General features: G+C 46.2%; 2 protein-coding genes across 2 annotated transcripts; both read left to right on the forward strand.

The window, feature by feature from the left end:
* Nucleotides 1-680: 680 nt before the first annotated feature.
* On the forward strand, nt 681-4,482 carry cldn15la (claudin 15-like a). The gene is made up of 5 exons (XM_076745107.1): nt 681-897; nt 2,659-2,823; nt 3,059-3,140; nt 3,351-3,458; nt 4,407-4,482. Exons 1-5 carry the CDS (start codon nt 681-683, stop codon nt 4,480-4,482), a joined length of 648 nt encoding a protein of 215 aa, XP_076601222.1.
* A 2,474-nt stretch (nt 4,483-6,956) lies between these two features.
* saga (S-antigen; retina and pineal gland (arrestin) a) lies at nt 6,957-15,453 on the forward strand. The gene is made up of 16 exons (XM_076745402.1): nt 6,957-7,157; nt 8,265-8,338; nt 9,423-9,483; nt 10,414-10,458; nt 10,713-10,912; nt 11,336-11,395; nt 11,482-11,549; nt 11,687-11,822; nt 12,020-12,104; nt 12,300-12,372; nt 12,533-12,670; nt 12,756-12,833; nt 13,374-13,388; nt 13,742-13,794; nt 13,950-13,959; nt 14,405-15,453. Exons 2-16 carry the CDS (start codon nt 8,291-8,293, stop codon nt 14,526-14,528), a joined length of 1,194 nt encoding a protein of 397 aa, XP_076601517.1. The 5' UTR covers nt 6,957-7,157; nt 8,265-8,290; the 3' UTR covers nt 14,529-15,453.
* Nucleotides 15,454-15,861: the final 408 nt, after the last annotated feature.

Consider the following 15,861-nt stretch of genomic DNA (forward strand, 5'->3'; position numbering starts at 1 on the left):
TGGAAACACGTAATAACACAACAAAGTGCCCACCACCTGGTTACGCTATGAAAATCATCAGGTGTTTCTCAGTAAGCATCACTTGACCCACATGTCCCAGCGATCGCCTAGAAACCACGAATCCAAACAGCCTCCACCAAGGTTATTAACGCCTTGCCAACCAAGCTGTGTCACTTATATTAAATCAGATTTTATTCCTATATTAGATTTTGGCACTTGTGTGAATCTGTGATGGCGCTGTTTCATCTCTTGGCTGGCGACGACTGTTTGGACTTTCTGTCGGACTGACCGATGACGTTTGGTTTCTGTAGCTTTCGGTGTCGATGAAGGTTATTTAAGGTGTGGCTGAAGACTCGCTGTCATCCTCATCATCATTAATACTGAGGAGAGACGGTGGGGAACTACAGGGAGTGGCTCGCGGCACTTTATGGCCCCTGGCAGAGTGTAAAGTCCTCCTGCTGGAGCCTCAGACGTCAGATGAACTGGAGCTAACTGAAGGAGAGAGACCAGAGCCTCCAACGCCCCGACCAGCGTCAGACGTCAGCCGCTGAGGCCTCGTGAGCCTGCTCTCATTACACATTCTGAAGATTGGAAGGCTTCATTGACCTCCTGTGGACGTTGGATTTCTTCTGAGCGTCTCTGCTGTTTCATCTTAAGAGTTTTCTAGAAAAGTCGCCATCATGTCAACGGCCGTCGAAGCGGTTGGGTTCGTCATATGCTTAATCAGCTGGCTGGTCACCGGAGTGGCGCTGGTCAACGACTACTGGAAGATTTCCTCCGTGCACGGCGACGTCATCATCTCCGTTAGAGAGTTTCAGAACTTGTGGCACGCCTGCGCCGAGAACAGCGCCGGCATCGCCGAGTGCCGAGACTTTGAATCGATGCTCGCCCTCCCTGGTAAGACGAGAACACTGGCCGATGAGTTCTGAAACCTTCTGTTTTTTAAAGTAGAAGACGCACGGTTGTCCTCTCAGAGGACCAAGAGCACAAAGCTAAGATCTGTAGATGCCTCCAACAGAAAACAATCATTTCCCATCAAAGCAAAGACACTCAAAGCCTTTAATGTAACTTATACACCAAGTGGAAACATTGTAGAAAGATACCGAATAAAACAGGATAAAAGGACAGAATGAAGGCAGACGGATACGATAAAACATAAGTTCGTATCCTTTTTTTTTCTTTCAAAGTGACAACAGATCTGTGAGGAGAACGAAGTAAGAGATAATCAGCCACCGATTCCATCGATAAGCTGAATGACTTCTTGCCACAGTTTGAATCATCTGTCGTTGAAATAGTGAACTTTGATGAATTAAAGCGTTTTTTGTAAACAAAGAACATTCAGGACTGATCAAGTTGAGAAAAAGCACCGAGTCCACTTCGACTTCCTCGTATGAATGAGGTCACAAAGCTGCCGAAGGACTCGGAAGAGAAACAAGTTTAAAACTATTTAACTCTGACGTGTTGATCCTCGCTGGTTGTTCAGTGGAGCTCCAAACTGCTGCAGAAACTAAGCCAGCCTGCCATGTGGCACTATTTCAGAAGTCCTCGCTCAAAGGTTTGGTGCACTTTACCGCCCGAAGCTTCCCGCCTAAAAACCAAAAATAAAGATCAGTTCCTGTCAACATTTATTACAAAGACAGTACAGCAAGGTCACAGCGACGTACATCACATATCGCTTTGAAAATAGTGAATTTATGAATGTAATGTTTTATTCCCACATGATGTTTCAGGGAGGACGAGATTATTTTATGGGCGCCATTTTGAGACTCGCCCTCCACAGACAGTGAAATGGAGGGAAACTCCTCTCAACCGAACAGAGGCAGCTGTTAGCGTAGCTTCTACTTTTCCTTTGGCTTGTCTTTGTCTGTGTTATGTACATCTGTATTTACTGGGTTTAAATGTGAAAGTCTGCGTGCAGCCAGTCAGAAGTGATTTGAATTTGTTTGGTCGTAGAAATATTGTCACAGCAGCACTTTTCCGTTCGGTCGTAACGCTGCAGTGACATGTTTTCACTCAGTCTGATGGCATCGAACACACAGGCGGCCATCTTGTTCTGGTCATTTGTTGAAACTCCGTCAAGCTGAAAAATCCTAAATGTCTCGCGGATCATTTTCCTGAAACTCCCACGACCTCACAGATTCTGAAACTTTTGGATGACTTTGTAAAAATCAAACCGCTGCAGCATTGAAACGAAAGCCTGCGATTGGTCAGAAACGTTAGCTGTGGACAGGGAGTGTTCGCTTGACTTTAGAAATTAGTCTTACATAACGTATCTGATGTGTCATTGAAGCTGAACGCGTGATTCACTGTTACCTGCTTTGTCTCTCCTGAAACTCTGAGGCTCATAAAGAGGTTTTATGACCATTACAGGCCATAACACAAACACACACACACACACACACACACACACACACACACACACACAACTTCCAGTTCCTCCCTTTCCTTTTTCTGTTTTGTAAAAAACATTTCTCAAACTTTTGCTACGTTATTCTCAACATCCCAGAGTGGCGTCAAAGCTCACAGGTTTTGAGGAAGAGTCAGACAATAAACATGGTGGCAGTGAGGTTTCTCCATGACCTGAGCAGCAGAGCCTCTGATCGTGGTACAGGTCGGATCGATCCATCCTGATGTGATGGGATATGTTCCTCTGTCCAGTTTACGTACAGGTGTGTCGCGCGCTGATGATCATCTCCCTGCTGCTCGGCCTCTGCTCCATGATCATCTCTCTGCTCGGGGTGAAGTGCATCAAGATCGGCTCGGCCAACGACCAATCCAAGGCCAAGCTCGCCTTGGCTGGAGGACTGATGAGCATCCTGGCAGGTGAGTCTGGGAAAACAAAGCCAGTGTCCTGACTGGAAGGTCTGGCTCCTTTCATTTCTCTAATCTCAAGCAGAAACTCAGAACTGTCTCTAATAATAACTGATCACAGTGACACACGTTGTTCATTCATTGAATCACAACTTCACTATACAAGCAGTTTGAGATATCTAAAGAAATACAGGCAGTGTTTGATATCAGTCAATAATGCGTCAACATGGCGGTTTGTGTGCTGCAGGTCTGTGCTGTATGACAGCAATCTCCTGGTACGCCAACAGCGTCGTGCAGGAGTTCTACGACCCGTTCTACGGTGGCGTGAAGTGAGTCGACTCGAAACGCATCCATCAGACGTTTAGACTGATCGAACAGCGTTAATGATAAACAACATGGTCTTTTAAGACGGACGAGGGCTAATCAATGTGTTCCATCCAAGTGTAAAATAATGATGATGATGATGATGATGATGATGATGATGATGATGATGTGTGTCATGCGTGTGCAGGCTGTTTCACTCTGTCATGTGTTTGCAGGTATGAGATCGGCGCTGGCCTCTACATTGGCTGGGGCGGAGGCCTTCTGGGTTTACTGGGTGGAGGTTTACTCTGCTGCGTCTGTGGGAGGCTGTCACCCCAGCAAGGGTACATGAATCTATCATTTCCAAAAGGATCAAAACTTTGACGCTCATATTTCTGAAAGTATTTTTGGTCTGTTGTAGTCAGAAGTGTGCTCTGTTGCACCTGTAACCACACCCAACAGTGAGTGCACCTGTAACACCTGCAGCTCCGCACAGACTAGATTTTCTGCAGGGTTAAAGGTCCAGCGTGTAGGATTCAAGGCCATCTAGTGGTGAGGGTCCAGACTGCAGACAAATGAACACCTTCACCACCACCTTTAAGAGCGAGGAGGAGACGCTCCTGCTGCCTTCAGTGCCTCTCCAGAGTCAGTGTTTGGTTTGTCCCTTCTGGGCTACTGTAGAAACATGGCAGTGCAGCATGGTGGACTCTGTGAATTCACACGTTGGTTCTTATTTTCAGGTGATTCTACACAAATGAAAACATAATTCTGATGATTATATTCCACGTCTGCCAGTAGATTCCCATAAATCCTCCTTAAAGTGCAGTTCAAATGAGGTCATGACAGTTTGGTGTATTATTCGTCAATCTGCTGATGGCGGTCGGTCGAGGTTTCCCGTAAACGTCACGTCATTTAATCAGTCGACTCGCTGCAATAAAGCTCAAACAGCGACGGAAGCCGAGAGCAGAGCGACTCGTTTCTATTGGCTGATCCGACGCTCTCAGCTTAGTGAAGTCGGCTAATCTGCTTTTGAACTGGACGGTTGTACGACCTCCAGCTGTCGGCAGCCAATCAGGAGAGAGGATTTAATGACTGAACAGTGAGCAGGATGCAGACTTTTCGCTGGTGGGAGGTTTTAATACCTGAGACTCAGATAAAGCACGAGGCTCGGCCCTCGCTGGCAGCCTCTGCATGCCGGCTCAGGTCTAACGTGTCGTTCGGCTTCTAACAGTCGTATTAACAGAGTTTTGTTTGATGAGTTCGGGTCTGACGTCGTCCCTCTTGTTTCACAGCGTTTACGCGGCCAAGGCGGTACAGAAGGTCTACAAAGCTGTGTCCGATCCAGACGCGCCCACGGCCTACGTCTGAGCACGCCTGAGGTTTCCTGAAGGTCCCAACTTTCACCTGATGTCTTTAACTGAGATCACAAAGGTCTGACGCCGCAGGGGGACAGCTGTTTGTCTCCAGAAGATGAGGACACACATGCACACGCACACACGCACACACACACACACACACACACACACACACACACACCTTTACGTGTGCCTCACACACACCCTGTCCTCCACCTGTCCTTTCGATTCATAGCTAATGAACTTCAGACGTTCCTTTTCTGTCCTTTTGGAGTGTTTGCTTATTTTTTTAAAGAGTTTTTGATGTGAAACCTGAAATCTGGATCCTCAGAGATTCACAGATGATTGTTAATGATTGTATAATTCTGTAACGAGTTCATTATTACCTGAATAAACTTTGTATTACATGACAGATGATGCTTTGGGTTTTTTTTTAAGGTGTCTGCATCCGTGTTTTGATCCACATATTTCTACACATTGTGAGTTGTAATTAATGTTTTTTTTTATATTTTATGTATTAATAAACTGACTGAATAGCTGATGTATTTAAAGTCTATCGATTTTGTTTCATCTCTAGTTGAACTGTACGACAGCACGATGATGTGTTTTAGCTCTCTGACTCGTCTTTTGATTGGTCGAAGCTCAGCTCCTCGTTCTGGCGTGTGAGTGTTTGGCAGACGTCACAGAAACACGGACGCCGCTTTATTTTAACTTCATTCTTTACAGCGTTTAAAGCACACAACTAACAAATACACAGCAGCTGTCAGCACACACAGGAAGTTTCTTAATGCAACTCATTACAACGAGAACTCATCCTGTGCCGCCTCTCAAACTGGTGCTGCTGGTGATCGAAAACATAATCCAGTCGAACAATCACGGACAGATTGCTTGCAGTGATAATTTCCTTTTTTCGGTTTATTTGGTGTCTCTTTGCTCCTTATGGCCGTTTGGTGTCCTGAACCCTGAGGGCACTGGTGTGTGTGTGTGTGTGTGTGTGTGTGTGTGTGTGTGTGTGTGTGTTTGTGTGTGTGTGTGTGTGTGTGTGTGTGTGCTGTAATCTCCTGTGTAATAGTGATGATTAATCCACCTCTGTCTGTTTACCTGCTGACAGGCAGAACAGTGGATTAAAGCTGCACAGCATCACTCTGTCTATGTATAGACCTCACACACACACACACACACACACACACACACACACACACACACACACACACACACACTGCAGACTGGATCAATCCTGCTGCTCAACCTTCAGGTTGCCTCAGAACGAACTCAGGATGTCAAAAGTCTGAGCACATCCTCATTTTTCTGCCTGTTGGTGCCAAACGTCCGACCTCAGTTTGGTTTTAGATGAAAGCTGCAGGTTCACAGGAACGATGATCCCTGATGAACATGGTCTGACTGCGCTGCAGGAGGAAACCAGTCGATGTGCTGCTTTCACACAGGAAATGATTCATGAAATATTTCCAACTATGAATTCTCAGTCTTTTCAGTGATTTGCAGCCAAACAGACTTTCACTGTAAATATTTTTTTTACATTTAACAGCAGAATTTATCACAAACTTCTATTTTTGAGCTGTTCTCTAATCGCAGCTGCGTCGTGTTTCTTCTATTTCGGGTTTGTGGGAGGACAGTTTAATTTATTACATGTTTTTTTTCTATCCAATATCAAAATTGGATCTCATTAACTCATAAAATCTCTTTTTTAAATAAAGAGAAAATGAATGTAGAGAAACCTAAATGCAGCTGAACTCCAGAGTTAAAGCCCATAGGATCATGTCAGCAGCTCAGGAGTCCACATACTTCATACTTCTGTATCCAGGTTGAGGTCAGTGGTTCAGGTCAGTGGAGGGACGTCGTTTGTTGAATGTTCTCCTCATTTTGTCTCTGAGATCTGACAAAGTCTGTCATCTGAATAGAGAACAGGGGCATCTGATCCAGACCCGTTCGCTGACACACAGTGTGCTGCCAGTCACCAGTTTCACCAGCTCAAACCGCTGCAGGCTGAAGTCCTGCCGTCGTGGAGGTTTGTGCTCAGTCTCAGAGACGTGTTGATTCACCTGTATGCGCTCAGGGAGGGTTTCTGCCTTTACAGCAGGTACGACACACAGGAGCCAACAGGACGCCGGCCAGCGATTCAAACCACTTCCTGGTTCAACAGAACAAACTAAAGCCGAAGAGAAGGTGTGAAACCAGCATGGTGCTTTTTAACTTCAGCTACAACAGCAGAAAAACCAACCAGGTGAGCTTTAAACAAACATTTCTATCAAAATAGGCTGATGGAGCAGAGCTGGAGGATCTGTGAGCTCAGAGCGCTTTATGTGTTTCTGTTGTTTGAACGCAGCTGTGTGCTTTCTCTCTGCACCTTTTCTACCTCCCTCTACCCCCCCCCCCCCGTCTAATCTGGCTCTGTTGTGCTGACTGAAGGGGAACCAGCTTCAATCCTCTCAGTCGGCTCATTCACAGGAACTCTGCATCCGTCTGTCTGTCTGCTGTGCTTTGAGGAGGACGAGGAGGACGAGGAACGAGCGCTGAGCACTGAGGGTTGGTCAAAGTTCACAGCCGGGTCACCTGATTGGCTGACGGGGCTGAGGGAGGCTGTGACGGACAGCAGGTGTTTACATATAGAGCTTCTCGGACCGACGCCACCCTCCGATCCGACAGCACACCTCCACCTCTGAGACACAGGTGAGTCTTCTCGATTCGAAAAGCGCCTCCACAGATGTGACATGTTTAAGTCCTTTCGTTTGCTTTTTATTCCACCACCAGAAGCTGATTCATGTTTTGTGACTTCATTTCATCCACGCTGACAGATTTGTTCACTTCTTTTAAGACACCGTGATTTCTGGGACAAACAGAAAGACTCAAAAATGTAGATTTTTCTTTCCAGATCAGAGGATATGTTGATGTGTTGCTGCTGATGAACCCGATTCTGGTCGATATAAAGTTTGGTTGTTGGTTTGATTTGTTCTGCTGTGTTTAAACCCTTCAAACTGTTGTTTCAGCTTGTTGTGAAACCTTCAACGTTGGATCAAAGTTTTCCAGATCCTCCATGAAGTTGACATTTCTCTGATTATTTTGTTGATTCCAAATCGATGAAGTTGGTCTGTGTGGTTTTCAGTGAGGAGACGTAAAAAGTGTCTGAGAAGGTTTTAAAAGGATTAAGAAGCTCAGCAGAGTTAAATGTGCTCAAATCTCTCAGTCGTCTCAACTCCATTAACTCGGCCAGTAGGAATCATTTATCCAGACCGTCTCCAAAAAACAGAAACTACGATGTGATCCAGCAGCCCTGAAGCGAACCTGCCTGACTGGAGATGTTCCTCAGGACTGTGGTGCTTCTGGACTTTGGCTGGAGTTCAGATTTTAATACAAATTCTAGATAATGATTCATATTTGAATTAAAGGTGAAACATGTGAGATAAGACCAGAAATTTAATTGTGAAAATGAACTAAAATGATCAGTTGTGACAGCCTGTCAGAGATGTCGGTGTGTTGTGCTGCAGAGATATGAACTGTTAGCATGCTAACAGCTAGCTGCAGCGTCCTGTCTGTACCTGAACAGGTGACAGTGCTAGTTTAATCCTAACAAATGGTTTCATTTTATTGTCCAATCAATTTAGGGAATTAACACTTCTTTGCTCTGCTCGTGTTACAGTTGGAAAAAAAATCTTTTTTATTGTTCAACAGGCTGAACTTTCACACATCTGGTAGGTTTGTGTCAGTGAGAAACAAACGCAGGATTAGAGCTTGGACTTGGTGTTTGAAGACGTCCGTGTGTCTCGCTCTCTCCATCAGGTGCTGCTGACTCCATCTGCATCAACATGAGCCCAAAAAATGTTGTTTTCAAGAAGATTTGCAAGGACAAGTCGGTGAGTGAAGCTCCTCAGATGAACGTGACTGCTGATGAGAAGAGTTATGTTCTTCAGAGGATCACGTCTTAAAGTGTAGATGTCCTGTTGCCATGCATGGAGACCAGAGGTAGACATGAAGGTGGACACCAGTTCCGTGTCTGTGCATCCAGGACTAGAAGCAGGAGGGAAACTCCTCCGTCAAAAGAGCGAAATCCAGCTTCCAGATGCTCCACAGCTGTGTGTGTGATTGTTGTGTTCGAGGGGGGGAATGAGGCGACGGAGGCTCTCTGTAAATGAAAGGTTTTGGTGTTGACCTGCTCTACACAGAAAGTGTCGTAGAATAACTTTTACTGTCATCTGGTGCTACATTAATAAAATTCAATTAAAAAACTGAACCAGCTCAAACCAGCTGGGTTTAGCTGGCTCTAGAGCTCAAACATGGCAACCCGTCCGCCAAAGGAAGGTGGACTGTGAGGAGTTCTTCACGGCCTCCACGTGCACGTTATGATGAGAGCAGATTTACTCCTAAAGCGTCTGCTGCTCGTACTGGTGCGACGCCACAGAGGACGAGGAGCTCAGACACAGTTGTTGTTCTTTCAGTGATATTTTCCATCTCGCTGCATTTAATTCTGTAAAGCGGATCAGCTGCTCGTCCGGCCGATCATGACGAGGTCGGCACAAAGTCACGTCAACGTGAGCCGAACTGAGCTTGATGTCACGTTACCGGTGATGTCTGAGCAGACGTTTAGTGTTTGAACTGATGGTCATGTGGATTTGATGCAGGAATCAGACAGTTTCAGGTTTGTAGAGGACTCTGGTCAGTTTACAGGCTTCTGCTCAGAGGATGGTTCCACTGATATAAAATGAATAAACCTAAGAAAACTGAAAACTGACTCAGAGCTCCTCTGAGGCATTAGAAAGGTAATCATGTGATATGTCGAGTCAGCAAACGTGAATGTTTCCAATGTTTTACATGATAACATGTAAAACATTGGAAAAACCAACCAGTTGCTTCTTTATGTGAAGCTGCTCTCTGCTGCCGTGAAGAACCACAGATGTCGCGATGCTGCAGACTTTCACCGCCTCTCCTCTTCTGCTGCAGGTTGGAGTCTACATGGGGAAAAGAGACTTTGTCGACCGCATTGACTCCGTGGACCCAGTGGGTGAGTTCACCTCCTGAAAACATCCACCAATAACTTGTTTGCATCTGACGTCACGTCACTCTTTTGCTGTGGCGTGAACTGCAGATGGAGGGCAGGAAGTGATTTTCTGCACAGGAAGCGCAATAACACACACTGAAAATGTTTTGATCACAAGGGTGAAAAATGCAAGAAATTCACCGAAAAATGCCAGAAAAAATGTCTTGTTAACCGTCTGCGGTCGGGAGGAGCCGAGATGGCTCATGGTGGACATGGTGTAACGTTAGCTATAGTTTAAATCTGTGGTGACAGATTTAAAGTGACAGCTACAAACAACACAACTAACACTGGTTACGTTAACGTTAACGGTTTCAAGACAAGACAGCTGGGCGTAAATAACGCACTCTGTCTTGTTTAGAGACGATCCACGTCTTTAGTGGCGTTTCAGCAGACCTTAATGAGCAGTTAACCGAGCAAACAACCGTAACGTAAACGTCGACATTCAGCACCGCGGCGCTGAATGTTTGTTTGAGTCACATCCAACACACGTTCTGGTTTTCTGTCTCGTAATAATAGCACACGAAGAACGTTCCTCCATCTTCTACATTGTGCTTTTCACTTCCTGTCCTCCATCTGGATTTAACATCATGTGACTGCCTATAAGAGAGTAAACCAGCAGTCACATGATTTTATCAGCTCCCATCAAACCAACACGGCGTCACCGTTTCCGATCAGTGTGGGCCGCTCAGTGACGACCGCCTGGTCTGTTGGAGCCAGAACCACATTCTGGGGGGGTCAGGTAATATCCCAAAGGCTCCCAGTGAGGTACCAGTAATGTGACTTATCGCCACCTACTGGTCCGCCATGTTCCTCTGAGTGTTTGGAGTATGGACATAAAAAGTCTCTTTTATTTTAGTCACTTAAAGAGCTCTGACCTTTTCTCTTTACCACTAGATGGCGTCATCATCGTTGATCCTGAGGCTCTGCAGGGGAGGAAAGGTCAGCACGCACACACACACACACACACACACACACACACACACACACACACACACACACACACACACCATTCAGCAGGTGTCGATCTCAGCTCAGGATACTGTTCACCTCGTACATTCATACAATCATACATCAACAAGACAGTCCAGCAGTTTGGACACCTGATGATGGACAGGTGTCCTGAATGACACTGATGATGGACAGGTGTTCTGAATGACACCTGATGCTCATGCCGTCTGTCCTCTGCCCTCCAGCGTTCGTCACCCTGTCTTGCACCTTTCGCTACGGCAGAGATGACATGGATGTGATGGGAATCGCCTTCCGCCGGGAGCTGTACCTGTCGACCCGCCAGGTGTACCCGCCCCTGCAGGACCGCGAGAAGGGAATCCACACCAAGATACAGGCCAAACTGCTGCGCAAGCTGGGAGACAACGCCTACCCGTTCTTCTTCGAGGTGAGACGCTGATTGGCCAGCAAGCAGAAATGCATCACTTGTGTAGGAAGCATCAAACGCCACACAGGTACAGGTGAAAGTCCTGTGCTTCAGATCTTAATTAACCATAAGCAGGGGGGGGGGGGAGTCACTCAAAAATCCTTGTATGTCCAGTTTTGGGGATTTTGCAGCTTTCAGATCAGCTGAAGAAGAAGAGGAAGGGACAGGCTTAAACCAGTGGGAAAACGTTTTGCTCTCTTTGTTCTTCTGACAGTTATGTCCTGAAGTCACAGTTTGACGTCATCGATGCACAAACTGTTTGCTCTGATCACACTGATGTCTTGTATACAAACGTTATGATTAATGCAGTCAATCACAAAAGGAAATCTTAATGAGCCTCCAAAGTAAGTAAGCACTGATCTGCTGACTGCCTGTGTGTTTCAGTTTCCTGACAACCTGCCTTGCTCAGTGGCTCTCCAGCCAGCGCCCCACGATGTCGGCAAGGTAAGATCCAGACTGAGGACTCAAAGCGGTGCTGATGGGGCCAACACATCACAGGATGCTGACGCCTCTCCTCTCTCGTCCTGTAGCAATGTGCTGTGGAGTTTGAGATCAAAGCGTTCAGCGCTGAGAGCCAGGACGCTAAAATACGCAAAAGGTGAGTCTCTGCTCACCTGTGCAGGCTTTACACGACCGGAAGAGACGTGCAGGGTGGCACTGAAAGAACGCCGAGTCAGTATCAGGAAACCAGTCTCACCCAGACTTTGTGTTTATTTTCTCTGCTTTGTCCAACAGGAGCACCGTGAAGCTGATGCTCAGGAAGGTTCAATATGCTCCAGAGAACGAGGGAGTGGCGCCCTCTGTTGAAACCAGCAGGGACTTCGTCATGTCGGAAAAACCGCTTCATGTCAAGGCCAGTCTGGACAAAGAGGTGAGCTCCTTCACATCGTGAACTTCACAGACACTGAAGTGCACATCAGTACCTTCTGTAAACCCGCTGTGTTCTTCACGTGATGCTCCTCACAGCTGCTTCTGTAATGACAACATCCACTGGTCTCTGCCTTTGACATCCTTTGACATCAGTTTTTACGTGTTCTGTTCCTGCCTGACCGTTGATGCTGTTTCCAGATATTCTACCACGGCGAGCCCGTCAAAGTGCACGTCAGCGTCACAAACAACTCCAACAAAAACATCAAGAACATCATCGTCTCTGGTAAACATGACGCTTCCCGCTCATTTCGTTTTCATTGTAGGAGGAAGGACATGCAAACGCACACGCACACGCACACACACACACACACACGCACACACACACACACACACGCACGCACGCACACGCACACATACACACACACACACACACACGCACACACACTTGTTCCTTCGTGACTCCTCTTGTCGTCCTCAGTGGATCAGGTCGCCACGGTGGTGCTCTACTCCAATGACAGCTACGTCAAGTGTGTGGCCATCGAGGAGCCTGGGTATGTGGTCTTCATCAGTGTCCCTTTTATTCTGGACCGTTCACTTTTCACTGGGATGACAGGATAAACTGGTTTAATCCAAGAGATGGGTTAGGTGTTGGTGTAGCTCTTGGTTGCTGTATTCTGCTGTTTAATGTCTCTCTCTGTCTCCGTGTCTCAGGGACTCTGTGTCTCCGGGAGCGTCCCTGCAGAAGGACTACACGCTGCTGCCTCTGCTGGCCTACAACAGGGAGAGACGCGGCATCGCTCTGGACGGCAAACTGAAGCACGAAGACACCAATCTGGCCTCGTCCAGCATGTGAGCGACCGTCAGAGACGCCGCCGCCTCCTCAGAGGGACTCACGCGTGGCGATCTGACTCATTTTAATCGTCTTCTCTTTCAGCATCAAGGAAGGTGTGCTGAAGGAAGTTTTGGGAATCATGGTTTCATACAGAGTCATGGTGAAGCTCATCGTCGGAGGGTGAGTCGCCCCTGTGTGTGTGTGTGTGTGTGTGTGTGTGTGTGTCAGCTGTCCGTAACCACAGACATGTTGAAACTTGACGTTTAAGTTTTCAGTTTCATGTTGTGACAGTGCTGTGGTTAAAGTCTGGTTAGAGTAATGAGGCTTTGACTGGACGTTTCCCTCAGGAGATGGTAGAGACCAGAAACAGACTGACGCTGATCAGGCGACACAAACACGTCTGCAAATCAACGATCGTGTTGTTTCTGAACTGCTGGATGTGGAAATAAATAACTGCTTACAGGTTCCTCATATCCTCTTAAAGATGCAGTTTCTGCTGCCCCTAAATCACCAAAGAAATCAGGACTCACAGGTTTAACTAAGATGCTTTTATTCATTAACTTGTTATATCTTGTTGTGTAAAGTCGTCTTATTTTGGGTGGACCTTGAACTCACCGCCTCCTGACTGCTGCAGGATTTCAAATGTTTGCTGTCGGTGTGTTCGTCAAACTGTTCAACATCACTTCCTGTTTCTCTTCTTGGTCTCTGCCACGCTCACAGGATTATGGGATCAAGGTGGGTCGATGTCTGTTCACTGAGTGTGTGTGTTCGTCTGACACGTGTGTGCCATCCCATTACTTTTAGCACAGAATGACAGAATGTAGCTCAGCAGGTGTTTTCCCTCCTGAGAGGTCTTTACTACTGAAAACAAACATGGCTGCTCGACTTTCCTCCACCTTTAAAGATGAGACAGTGAGATATAATTTTAAACCTGTTGAGGCTTTTAATCTTTTTTTTTTTTAGGATGGCACATATTTATCAAGGTGAACTCTTTGTTGAACATGTTGTGTTCATATGATAATTAGCTGATGTGCATTAATTCATCAACATGTTGCAGTGAGAGACGTTAGTTTGGGTTTGTGTTGCAGTGAGGTCGGCCTGGAAGTTCCCTTCAAACTCATGCATCCTAAACCCGATGCAGGTAAGGAAACACACATTTCACTGTGTGCGTGTGTGTGTGTGTGTGCGTGTGTGTGTGTAGCTTATTTGTCTTTTTATTCATGTGTGTAGCGGACAGATGACCGTCAGTCTGAATCTAAAGCTTTTGGTGTTTCTGTTTTCTTTTGCTGCTGACAGTGAAGGAGAGGTAAGCTGCTCCCAGACCAACAAGAAAGAAAGAAAGTCCTTTGAATGTGTTCTAATCTCGTTAGCCTGTCAAACAAGCATCAGTCCTCTGGAGTTCTGAATGAATGAATGCATGAATGAATGAATGAATGAATGAATGAATGAATGGGACTGGCTGTTTCATTGTGGGAGAGATCGGTCGTCCTGTTGTGAGATGATCAGGCGCGGTGCTGTAGTTGCTGAATTCATCCAAAAACTGACCCAGAATCTGAAATTCCAGCCACCATTAGCAGCACACACGACAGAATGTTTGGCTGGTCGGATGTTGGGAGTCATGGTTAACAGGAGAAGACAAAACTGTCCAGAAACTGCAGACAAATGGTAAAACAGCGTGTTGTGAGTTCACCGACGTGATGACTGTGCCAGCAGCTCACAGCACTGCTGTGGTGTGTCTGTGTTGTCTGCAGTGAGATTGAGGAGGAGATGGAGTTCCAGGAGTTCAAGCGCTCCTACCTGAAGGGGATGGCCGATGAAGACGACGAAGATGGAAACGTGTCGGGTGGTGACGACATGGCGCCCAAAGAGAAATAGAGTGACAGCGGCTGGAACAAAGGCAGCTGGGAGTTTGAGTCGCCTCCGAGTTTGTGCTAGAAGTTGATTAATTAAAGGACCGTGTCTGTGATTTAGCATGTTTTAGCACCACTTAGATGAACTTCACCAAATACGCTGAGTACCACCATCTTATTTTTGCTCAGGCTAACATGTTAGCATACCCGCTGAACCGAAGACTCCTTGTAACTCTGCTTTGGTCTCCACCAGCTCCTGAGGACAGGTTCTGTCTCTTTAGCTGCTCGATGCTCCACGTTCTTCACCAGCTGGTTTCTGTCTGTAGGAAAGCAGCTTTGATGAGCTCACATGTGCTTTATGTGTCTGTACAGCCATGAGGACTGCTAACACCCACACTGCAGCAGGAAGTAATAATGTGGTTGGAAGCTAATAGTAGCCCACAACATTTCATACTGCAACTAAATCTCATTCCCACATGACTTCGGTTTGCTGGTCTTAGCAAGCTAACATGCAAAACCACCGACCTGGTCCTTCAGTAGAGTAAGGGATGATCCCTTGTAATTTGTAAGCATATTTTTTGTGCTTTTTCAGAAACACAGCTGCTGATTCTTTAGATTTGAAGTAACGTCACTGCTCATCTGTCCAATCACAACAAGTGGACAGTGTGAAGCAGAAGGATGTAAAGGCAGTGGTTTAGTTAAACAGTATTTGAATGTTATGAAGATCTGCAAACTCTCATAAATAATATGGGCATCAGTCGTGTTTGCTTTAACTGTAACATCAGAGTCAGCTGATGTGTCTGTTGTGTCGCTGACAGTAAAGCTGCTGCTGATGTCTTCAGATTTACTGCAGCATCATTTATGTAGAAGGCTAAACTTCATGTGGCATTTAGAGGAGATGTGATGCTCCGTGTGACTGCAGTTTGACAATAAACGCTGATTGATCCGTCCTTCGTCAGCTGCTCGTTCTTGGTGTAATGTTGTTTCTCAGGCTGCAGGTCGTGGCTCCCTCTTGGGGTCACCTGATATTCAGAGGGTTCTTTGACAACAGGTGTACTGATACTTCATGCTTTAGAAATCTATAAATCAATAGGATTACCTTGTACAAATCTACACATTAGTTCTAGGAAATTCTTGCATTGTTTATCTGTAAAATGATCTGATATCAGCTGAATTATGGAAGAAACAAAAAAGCCAGTTAGAGCCAAACACGAGCCTCCAGAGATTATTTTTAATTTCAGACAAAAACTACAATGCACAGAAAACTGAGGCACACACAGATGTGACACGTGAGTACATGAACAGCTGAGCTGAAGATGACGTCTGATCCCTCTGATGGCGCGTTTCTTCAGACTCTG

The sequence above is a fragment of the Chaetodon auriga genome, chromosome 12 (genome assembly GCF_051107435.1).
Source record: "Chaetodon auriga isolate fChaAug3 chromosome 12, fChaAug3.hap1, whole genome shotgun sequence".
Classification (NCBI taxonomy): Eukaryota; Metazoa; Chordata; class Actinopteri; order Chaetodontiformes; family Chaetodontidae; genus Chaetodon; species Chaetodon auriga.

What these genes read in the sequence shown, in the direction of transcription:
- saga (XM_076745402.1), top strand. Translation starts at nt 8,291, where the DNA reads ATGAGCCCAAAAAATGTTGTTTTCAAGAAGATTTGCAAGGACAAGTCG. An exon ending in AGGCCAGTCTGGACAAAGAG is followed by an intron (nt 11,823 to 12,019) that starts GTGAGCTCCTTC and finishes TGCTGTTTCCAG; the next exon opens with ATATTCTACCACGGCGAGCC. An exon ending in GTGGCCATCGAGGAGCCTGG is followed by an intron (nt 12,373 to 12,532) that starts GTATGTGGTCTT and finishes TCCGTGTCTCAG; the next exon opens with GGACTCTGTGTCTCCGGGAG.
- cldn15la (XM_076745107.1), top strand. Translation starts at nt 681, where the DNA reads ATGTCAACGGCCGTCGAAGCGGTTGGGTTCGTCATATGCTTAATCAGC. An exon ending in ATCGATGCTCGCCCTCCCTG is followed by an intron (nt 898 to 2,658) that starts GTAAGACGAGAA and finishes TCCTCTGTCCAG; the next exon opens with TTTACGTACAGGTGTGTCGC. An exon ending in ACTGATGAGCATCCTGGCAG is followed by an intron (nt 2,824 to 3,058) that starts GTGAGTCTGGGA and finishes TGTGTGCTGCAG; the next exon opens with GTCTGTGCTGTATGACAGCA.